At 42.6% G+C, this 10,787-nt stretch overlaps 1 protein-coding gene across 2 annotated transcripts; it reads right to left on the bottom strand.

Moving 5' to 3' along the window:
- Positions 1–1,573: 1,573 nt before the first annotated feature.
- On the bottom strand, positions 1,574–10,419 carry LOC146969243 (uncharacterized). 2 transcript variants are annotated; one of them, XM_085759020.1, is made up of 3 exons: positions 9,982–10,419; positions 9,616–9,668; positions 1,574–2,404 (listed from the first exon to the last, which is right to left on the bottom strand). In XM_085759020.1, the coding sequence occupies exons 1-3, from the start codon at positions 10,186–10,188 to the stop codon at positions 1,600–1,602; spliced, it is 1,065 nt and encodes a 354-aa protein (XP_085615146.1). In that variant the 5' UTR covers positions 10,189–10,419; the 3' UTR covers positions 1,574–1,599. The 2 variants fall into 2 exon arrangements, with proteins under 2 accessions (XP_085615146.1, XP_085615147.1); XM_085759021.1 differs by having other exon boundaries at positions 9,616–10,415.
- Between the last annotated feature and the right edge of the window lie 368 nt (positions 10,420–10,787).

Below are 10,787 nucleotides of genomic sequence, written 5' to 3'. Positions count from 1 at the left end.
CTAGTTCAACATCTAAACTCAAAACTATTTCCCAGCTCTCCAAAAGGCTAATTATCAACTCAAATAGTGTTTAAACACAACGTTTATGTCAACAAACTCACATTTTCCCCTTGCTCAACTATTCACACCACTCACACATTGTTTTCCTCCTAAGCTAACATGAGCCAGAACTATAACATTTTTTTGCACTGGAATGAATAATTAGATGAACACACAAAGTATAAAACATTTTCAAGTACATTTCTTTATTTTACAGTACAAATACATAAGTAGAAATGATTTGGCAGGCAAACTGATGATGCAGTGGAACAAATTCAGATCTTCATTGAGCAAACAGCTTATTTAGCATCAACACACTGAGCACATTCAAGGAAAAAAAGCCATATGTGTCGTTTCTTCCTCACCGCCTGGCCTCAGTTAGTTCATTATTAGGCACATATTAGCGAGCTCCCAGCTGAACTAATGTCACAGGCCAGACTAGAAACACAAATTCTGACCTATTAAACAGAAGGAAAACAAAAAAACAAAAACATGGTGGTAGTGGTCGTTTATTCAACAGTGATTGGACTGTAGCCGGTCATGTTGAATAATTTGCAGAAACTGGGTGTTGTTAGTGAAATGTACAGGTGGCTAGTTTCCATTTTATCCTTTGGTAACGTGCATAGATCCTCTGATGTTTCACCACATTGACATGGACTTATAAATGTTGTGCGTGGTGGAAATTACATGAATTGACAAAAAAGTGTGTAAACTAATTTCTACATTTCCAATTACATATTGTATTAATTCATGATGCATGATTGAATGAATCAACGCTCACACACAATTGTTTAGGCTATAAATAATGTGTCCTTCATTTTCTTCGTCTCTGGTCTTTTGCAACATCGATGTGTTCACGCAATAAATCAAAAATGATGCGAGTGCAGATAATATAAATAACAAGAGAAGATAAAATAGGGTAGCATATGTGTATATATAAAAAAAAAAACATACATGTGTGACCTTTCCTCGTTCACCTGTCTGGTGAAACAAGGTGAGTTTCCTGAAGAGATAGCAACATGTAGCCTAGTACTGACTGTGGATTAACAAAGGAAGAAATGACTGAGTGGCTACAGCGATGCTCCAAAACATATAAGCACAGTCTGGACATGGCAAAGCAGTGAATGAGCACATACAGGCTTATATTATTATTATTAGGACTGTGGAGTGTTAAATACACTATTGAAAAGGACTATGAGGCTGATATGGCAGCAGGCGGTCTTCACAGTCTACACACTGACATCTCTTCATTTGTGGCTTCATGCAAACCTCGCAGCATTGGAAACATTTCCTCTCTCACAAGGCAGACATCATCTTCTGTCAGCGTGACCACAATTTAAAAAAAAAAAATCCAAGACTTTGAGTTCAAAAATAAATCTGTTCTTTAATTTGTAAACAGAGTTTTCCTTCATTCGTTCCATGTTCTTTGATGACGAACACAAGAGGTGTTATTCAGAGCTGTGGCAAAGTTTCATGGTGGTTTTGAACCCTCTGTCAAGTCCAAGTCTATGTTTTTTTTATTTTTTGGGGGGCGGGGGGAGTAGAAAGCACAGAGGTCCGTCACTCACACTCCTCCCCGGCGGTGGCGGCCTCGAGGGCGGCAAGGGCCTCGGCCACCATCGAGTCTGTGACGCTCTGCACCTCCTCCTCGTCCACCCCGTCCTCCTCCTCCTCCTCGTCCTCGCTCTTGGACGTGGAGATGCCGCTCTCCACCGTGGACACCTCCGGAGTCTTTGGCGGTCCGAGGTCGTCCCTGGTGTCGGCCGAGGACAGGCTGGTGGTGCTGGTGTGGATGTCCACCGACAGGACGCTCCCCTCGTCCCCGGTGTCGCACAGGTACTCCGGCGTCCCGCCAACGCCCTCGTCCACCTCGATCTCGTCCCCCGACAGGTTTTCACTGGCCGTCACGTACTCGGTGACGGAGCTGTCCCACCTGTTCCTCGTCTCCTGCTCTTCCTCCTTGTCGTAGCTTCTTTGGTTCTCATGCTTCATACTGGGGTAAACCGGCACCTGGCTCGGGGTTTTGTCCTGAATCCCCCACCTCGGTCCTAAAGCTTGAGGCTGGATGATGTAGAGTCCCCCCTCTGCAGGAGGCGCGCTGCCCTGCTGGTGCGGCTCCTTCGTGGGCGGAGGCGCCGCATGCAGCCTGTGGTTGACGTGGTTGTTGTCCACCTCTAGTTTCAGGGTGCTGTCGTTGGACTTGCTGTAGCCCAGGTTGTGGAAGCCCTGCTTCTGCTTGTTGTTGTGGCCGCCCAGGGGGTCGCCGCCGGGGGGGCCGCCCGAGAGGTGGTGGGGCTGGTAGAGGGAGCTGCCCGCTGAGTCCGTCTTCCTCACATCCACCGCCACCGAGGGGTCGTAGATGTAGCTGCGACAGAGACAACGGACAAAGTGTCATTTTAAACCATGAACACTGCATTCAGGTAGTCTAGTGGGCAGGTCGAACTGATACAAACTCAGGAACATCTGGCTTGGTGCCGTGCAACATCATGTTTTTGAATGTCATACCCCAGATGAAAGTCATTTTGTCCCCATATTGATCAGTGTTATTTTAGTTCAACAAAACTCAACACTTCCTGGCGTCTCTTCACATTAAAAACTGACAAATAAAGAATACTTTTTAAATCTAGAGGGAATGTTTTCAGATGGAAATCAGGAAAGTTCCTTAACCCGGACACAGGGGAAATTAGAAATAAAGGCCTGCCTCTTTCTGTGCTAAATTAATGCTACTGATTCAGATTTGATCCTTATCCGTCAAATTGTACTGACTAATGAATCTTTGAATTTTTCATAAATATTTTTAAAATGCTAAAATGTCAGGATATACTTTTTTCTTTTTTTAAATCAAATTGTCGTGATTAAAAGTGATTAGAAGTGAATTAGCAGTGTAGCTCTGGTAGTTTTGGCTGGTCCAGATTGAAATAGCTCAACAAGCAGGTCTTATGTATTTTAATGTTTTTTAAAAATCGAATCTGTAAAATTCTGCATTTCTTTCATTGGGTTTGTTTGACACCACTGCTAGCAAGAATGAATCAAATCAAATCAAATGAACAACTAATACACTGCCATGGCATTTTGAACAAACATTCATCCCCAGAGGAGAAACATCTTTGTGAGTGTGATGACTTCTCCTACAGCAACGATGCAGTTAACATTTGTGGTTTTAAGTTTGTTTTCCCCCGATTTCGATTTCATCATTGATCATCCTGCTCGCTGCAGCTGTTGAGCAACTGCAAACAAAAGGAGAAATGTGAACAGGTCACTATGAGTCAGGCTTTTTTTTCTCATCACCATTTCTTGACATTTTATGGCCCAGATGTCATGAAAGCCATCAGCTGCATTTCAGCTATAATCTCATTATTATTTTAACGACTTAATTCAACACAAATTTGACTTCGTATCAAAGCTGCTATAGATAAAATAAAAGTGGGACTTGCAATATCTTTCTAACTCTCTAAAGTTACACTTGACTTGGCTTGGCCATTTCATTTCCTGGATCAGTGAGGCGACAGACAGAAAGGACTATTTCTGTCTATCTGACTGAGCTCCAGGAGTCAGACGTTCCTGCGACAATCGATAAAAACACCCTCACATACTGTACGCCGACGGTAACAAGGATCCCTCCCCAGTGCAGTCGATGCAACTTTCTAAATGCCACTGTTACAGCGAAGGCACACACGCACTTTGATGTTTACACAGAGCACAGCCAGCTTGAGCATCGGTAATGTTTGCACTGCTCATGTGAATGTCAGTTAGATTATGCAGAGAGAGGGGGGAGGGAAGACGGGAAGGACAGAGGATGTGGAGGTTTGGGCAGGAGTGTGGTTCAAACTGTAAAATACTGACTATTACTTTCACTATGTTTTGTTTGGTTTGTGCTGGTAACGTCCAGAGAGGTTGGACAACAACAGCAGAGGAAAAAAGACATACAGGTGAAAAGGATGAATCAGAAGCTGATGGAAACACACCCTGATGCACAACACACACAGAAGCTTCCATGGTTACACTTTTGACCATTGACACTTGCGCCCCATCCATGAAATTTAAGTTAACCAAAAAATGGTTCAACAATGAACTGCTATAACACAGCTGATACTGATGGTGGTAAAAACAGATGACAAAAGTATATTAAGTAGGAAAAATTGTGAGTCACTAATTATGAGTCATGGTAAATGAAAGAAAACAGGCAGGAGTCGCAAGCTAAGAAGATAAAATAAAGATAAACACTTGGTAAACAGAGCCTGTACAAAAACACAAGTGTGACCGATGTTGTCTGGCCTGCCCTGATTGGGTTTCGAACCCAGGTCTCCAGCACTGCGGGCCATGATGCTAACCGTTTCGCCAAGAGGTCAATGACTACCTGGCAAGTGGGTTAGCATGTCTTTTATGGGTGAGTGAGTTTAACTTCAGTGCCGCTAACCGCCACACGCTGTCACTTCTCACTGGTACCTCCTGACTGTGGCTATACCAGCGGACCTCCGTTACACTCACCCCCCTAAACTCACTCCATGCTAATCGTTTCGCCAAGAGGTCATTGACTCACTTGCCCATAAAAGACATGCTAATCCACTTGCCAAGTGGTCATTGACCTCTTGGCGAAACGGTTAGCATCGTCACCCGCGATGACCCGGGTTCGAAACCCACTCAGGGCAGGCCAGACAACATCGGTCACATGTAGCATTTAAAGGAATAGTTTTGAAAATGGTCTCACTCACTGTTTAGGCAGCTGAAATACAAGTACATAAATGTGGAAAGTAACTCATTTGATCTTTCTGAAAACTTCTTCAAATGCTCTTTGCAGCAAGAAGCAGCAAATTACCAACATTCAGCAAACAAAGTCCTTTAGAGGCAAGTACAGCTCAGAGAGTACGTCTGGTAATGGGAGGTAAAAAGAAAACCGAAGATGAAACACAAATGAGCTGCTGATTATCTGCAAAAGTTTCCATCAGACAGTGAAATAAATAAATATAAAAATGCTAGATTCTTTTACAAAAACAAAATAACAAATCAATTCAATAGACTTTATTGGACTATTTTCTTCTTTAAAGACAAACAGGAAATAATGAGTCCTACTTGTGCCGGTGTGACACAGGATCAGCTCATTAAAATGAGTGACAAATGCCTCGGAGAATATTTTCACCTTCAAACGGGCGTAATAGGCGTCTTTTCTCAATCAGCCAGAGTGAATGACAAATAACTGTGATGAATTATTGAGCGCAGATGTGATGTATGTTTCCTGTTCACTAACCAACGACGTCCCTTGCTGCTCTCATCTGCCACAAGCTCCATGTCGATGTCGCCCCGGTAACTCATCGGGTAGTCGAGGTCGATAAAGGTCTGAGACTAATTAATGCTCATTTACGCTCTAAACCTTAAATAGCCCTCTGAAGGCTGTAATGACTGTGTGATGCCACCATTTTGGAGGATTTTCTTACAAGGGCAGAAGTACAAGATAGCTCACACACACACACACACACACACACACACACACACCTAGACAGGTGTTGGAGTGTTGGCAGGGGGGCTTTATTTTGCGGGCAGTGTAACAGACTGTCAGACATCGCCTGCTGTGAGAGCCTCATGTTTTTCGCGGCCATCTTTCTTTGCTTTTTCATTTGTTTTCTCCTCCTCCGCCCTGCCCGCCTCGTAACCCCAGCAGAGCTCCAGCTGCCTCTCTCTCTCTCCTCCCCTCTTCAAAACAACCTCCTCCTCGTCTCTCCTTCAGCATCACTGTAATGTAGTTGCGGCGCTCTAATCTACTATCCCTTTGCACTTGACTTCTCCTTGATTTGAGCGCTTTCCCTCGAGCTTTTTCCATCTATTGTCTCACTCCCACCTCCTCCTCCTCCTCCTCCTTTCTCAAGTTGTCCTCCTCACTCTTGTTTTCTGTTATCTCACCCCCTTTTGGCTTTACCTCGCACTATTTAGTATGCATGAACTTAACAAGAACACAAGTAGGTACAGAGAATAAAGAAGATAACTTTCTAATATATTGATCGACTCAGTAAGAGGCCTCTCAGACATATACGTATGCAAACTTCAACTGCCCACGCATTTATAGCCATAACCTAACACACACATACACACAGGGGTCACACTCCGACATAAGCACCTCTCTTCTCACCCTGCATCCCTCCCTGCGTCTGCCATTCGCAGCAGAAAGCTGAGAAAATGAATGTTTTCCATGTCTCTGGCTCCTGGGCAGCACCGCCACTGTGTCCCCCGGCTGCCAAGGTGAAATCTGAGACTTGCTTTCAGAAGCGCGAGAGACACACACAAGGTGTTTTTGCCAGTAGAAGAAGAAGTAGAAGAAGAGGGAAGGAAAATCCAATAATTCATAAAGGTTGACAAAAGCTGTGTGAGAAAATGAAACTGTATTTTCATCAACGGCAGGAGGCCATCGGTTCCATCGCCGAGCTATTTTCAAAGAGCAGGCCGAAAACAAAAAACAAACCCAAGACTTGTTGCTGTGATTCTGCTGAGACAAAAAAAAGACAAAATGTCTTCATTGTTGGGTACGTTGAATTAAATAAAAAAAAACTAAATTTCACATCTACGTAATGAGGACTGAGGTTTCTCTGAGCATTCGTCTGGTTATCAGACTTAAATCAAACAGCTGATGCAAATCTCCCCTGGCATTTAAAGTCACACACACTGAGAGCTGCAGCAGCAGCAGCAGCACTTCTCCAATGTGAAGCTCAGATTTCAATACCAAAAGAGCGGCTTTGCATACAAGTTGTTGTGAGATGCTTGTGAGGAGTCCCTGCATGATCTCCTCTCTCTGTTGGGATTCCCTTTCTGTGAGGTTTTTCCACTTTCAAGGAAGCACCTCCATCCCCGGAAGACGCCATGAATCCATTTGCATATGTCTGAACTCGGACAGCGCCGGCAAACGAGACACTGTTAAGTCACGACAGCGATTAAGGTATCGGAAAACAGTCCTTCAGCGGTAACACAACGATTGGCCACACCTGCAGTATGTGACAACAATACCAAGTCGCTTAGGGTTTGAGCTGATTATATCTGCTCTAAAACACAATGCAGGGTGCAGTGGTGCCTATGGATTTTATGCCACCAACACCATTAGACCTGATGAACATCCTGATGCTTTTTTTCCTCCATACAAGGCACATTGTCGTCTTAATTGGATGGAAACTTCCACCTTGGGCTAGCATAAGATTTTTTTTTTTTTTTTTTTAAGTGTGAAGCTGCAATGAAGAACACACTTTGCCCTTGGATGAAAAATTGTAATTTTGTGGTGTCCTGCTTCTTTTAGAAATGCTGATTTAGAAACCAGCCCACAGAGGGGCAGCCCCTAGTTAAGTCTCCTTACTGAAATAGCTTTTACTGTAGGTACTGTGGGAAATTGCATTAAGCTATATTGCACCGTTTTCTTTTTTTCCTTTTTTTTTAACATAACTAGAGGCTGTGCCTGTGTGTATAGTGGAAGGAGGTCCAGATGAAATTCAAGTTTAAAGTATAAACTTACAACACAAAGTACAAAACACTGCCAATTCTGTTGTGTATATACTTTTGTACATTACATCTTATTTGCTATTGCTATTTTATTATGTATAGTTTGTTTTTTTATAATCTTATTCTTTATATTCTTATACTATATGTTGTTATCGTCACTGTGTGTCTGTGTAATGCTGCTGCTGCACTGTAATTTCCCAGCTTGGGATCAATAAAGTCTCTATCTATCTATCTATCTATCTATCTATCTATCTATCTATCTATCTATCTATCTATCTATCTATCTATCTATCTATCTATCTATCTATCTATCTATCTATCTATCTATCTATCTATCTATCTATCTATCTATCTATCTATCTATCTATCTATCTATCTATCTATCTATCTATCTATCTATCTATCTATCTATCTATCTATCTATCAAAAATGAGCATTGGAGCAGCTACCTGCAAAACTCAACTCAAATGTGTGAGCTCAGCTGCCTGTTCACATTGATTATTTCAACATTCACCTACCAAAATAATACAAAACTTTAGACTAGCACAGGATTGTAACACCGAAAGTGAGCAGTTTTTTCTCTTCAGTTGTTGCTGATACTGAGGCCATACCGCTGACCCAGTAACCTACAGGCCCACCCTGCCAAACCCCAAACACGGCTAAGCCCAGAAATGTGACACTCCAGACAATTAGGGAGGTATGTGTGTGTGTGTGTGTGTGTGTCACAAGTATTCACATGTGTCTTTGACATGGGAAAGAAAAAAAAAATGGTGTGGAGGGGGATTACAACTCTGGTATGTGAATCTCAGCAGGCTCTTTCATTAATCTGCAATCAAAATCTTGTTTCCCGGCCCTGCTCTGTCTCCTCGTTCACCTCAGAGAGCACAATGACGTCGAGCCCTGACAACGACGTCTTGTCGGCCTTTAATGAACAGACACTCCTGCGAGGAAATACAGTAACCAAGGGTGATGGCTATTGGCATATTGACTCACAGTTTGTACAAAGAGCCCACGTGAGGCTGTGAGAGCAGACGTATTATAAATGGACCTCTCACTATCTGCATGAAACAAGACAAGAAATCATTATTTGGCCAAGGAGACATTTGAACTAGCGCTGATGGACGGATAAAGAAATCTACAGAGACGCTGCTGAGGAGGTTTTAGTTTCATGTTCAGCAGTAGGTACAAGCCCAACACACAGTGTCAAGTTTCTAAATACTGTATAAAAACTCTAAGATACATTGAATTAGCAACGAAAATGTGAGTTAATTACAGTAATTAGTATGAATGCATTTTTTTTCTGCATTTCAATAATTGATCATTTTTCAAGCATTAAATGATCAAGGCTGCCCAGGGGCACTTTATTCGAAATGCTAACATTAGCCTGCTAACATGCTCATAATGTCAATGCTGCACAATGTGTAGCCAGTGCAGTGTTAACCATGAGCCTAATTTAGCGTGCTAACATTTGCTAATTAGCACAGGAGTCATATTAAAGCCGAAATTAATGGAAATAGCATTAAACTGCTGCTGCTAGGAGGCTATAAAGAGCTAGCTAAAAAGCTGCACATTGGTTTTATATCATGTGTGTCAAGCTATTGAACCACAACTTTTTATTTTTTTCATTTACCCATCAAATTAAAGATGCTATACGTCTTTAGCTTCCCTTTATGCAGAATTTGAGGACGTTCTGTTGAAGTGTTTTATAGTGAAATGAAATAGGAAAAGAACATCTCCAGCTACGTTATAAAAATTTATGAACTCAAACTTTAACCTTCAGGGGGGGAAGAGTGTGAAGGAGCTATTTCACACAATAAATGGCATATATTTACTGAGTGTGGTCTTTGTTTAGGCCGCTGTCTCCTGACTGAAGTGATCACAAGATTAGATAGATAGATAGATAGATAGATAGATTATACTTAAGATAGATGACAAGAAAACACCATTCACCCCAACACTCCTGAGTTGGACATAAGGTAGCCTACAGTATATGTTAAAACTAAGTTGCCTGGAGACATGGCTAGATTATTTTTTGGCTTAATTTGAGTGAATTGATCCTTTAAAATCAAGTCATTGTAAGATTGTAAGAGTGGGACATCTTACCTTTTTATCATCCGACAGCATCGGCACCCCATTTGGCCAGTTGTGTCGAGGAGCTGTGGAGGGACAACAACGGAGCAGATTAAACTTTGATCGCACAATAAACAGCACAGCAGACAAACTTCAAAATGACAAAACTTTACTCATGCACAAGTTTGTTTCAGGCAGATGACACTCTCCCTTCGGTGTCAGAGCTCATGCAATCAAGGAAAGGTTACAGTCGGCTCCACAGTCATCGGTCTGCACAATGATACACATAGACTTTGACAGAGTCTGAGGCTGCTATTGATCGGACAGTTCACCACCCCTGACATGTGAGCGCTTTTTAAATGAGGCTCTTTTTTTTCAGGCCTCTCTTGAAGATTTCACCTCATCAGTCAAGTTTTTTGCTTTGCCCTTGGTTCTCGACGGTGTTTGGACACGAGGATGAAAACTCTGTCTGCCCGAAGCACCGATAAAGATGTTATTGCCATCCATCACTGTTGTGTGTGAGCGCGTATTGAAGAGTGTGTATCTATGTGCAGGACTGGAGTGACCTTTTCTCTCCTGGTGGTGTGTTTCTCCAGGCTTTGGCATTTCATTGCCTGGGTAAATAATTAATCACTGAGTCTTGAATGGGTTTTGTCTGCGAGCAAAGGAGAAAGAGAGCAGCAGAGGTAGAGGACACAGTGTCTCTTTGTGGAATAAAAGGCAGGATATGTGCCCACGAGACAAAACAGTTTCTAGTTTTAACCTTAGCTCTCTCACCCCGCAGGCCTTCGGCTGAATCTTTGAACAAAACCAAACAAATATCAGCTTTAAATATTGCAAAATGTGGATGGAAACCAGTTCTGGGTGTTTACCGGCGCTCATACAATGTTGTCAGCGGGCGATGAATTGCCTTCCTGAGAGACTGAGAGCGTAATGTCATGTTCATTAGTGACACGTAAATCGCAAACCGCATCCTGACATTTTCGGCGGAGACGACACTTCATTATAAATGCCGCGTCTTCAAATGAAATCAAATAACAAACAGCTAGACCTCATTAGAAATATAAGACTGGGATTGTTTCTACATTTTTCTTCCTGTCAACGAAAACCCATGAGGATAGGAAGACAAGCGGAGAGGGAGTCCGACTCTGAAGACGCTCCTGACTTGCCTACTCAAGCTCATTTGTGCACGCTGGGGTTGTTAA

Source organism: Trachurus japonicus, chromosome 18 (genome assembly GCF_045865225.1).
Source record: "Trachurus japonicus isolate A0001 chromosome 18, Traja_1.0".
Taxonomy (NCBI): Eukaryota; Metazoa; Chordata; class Actinopteri; order Carangiformes; family Carangidae; genus Trachurus; species Trachurus japonicus.
Note: the sequence above shows the minus strand (reverse complement) of the source record. Positions and strands in the feature narration are given on the sequence as shown.

Excerpts from the sequence above, each read along its gene's own strand:
- LOC146969243 (XM_085759020.1), bottom strand. The coding sequence starts at position 10,188 with ATGCCAAAGCCTGGAGAAACACACCACCAGGAGAGAAAAGGTCACTCC. Across the intron at positions 9,669-9,981 it reads CAAAAAACTTGACTGATGAG|CTCCTCGACACAACTGGCCA; the intron begins GTGAAATCTTCA and ends GTCCCTCCACAG. Across the intron at positions 2,405-9,615 it reads TGCTGTCGGATGATAAAAAG|CTACATCTACGACCCCTCGG; the intron begins GTAAGATGTCCC and ends TCTCTGTCGCAG.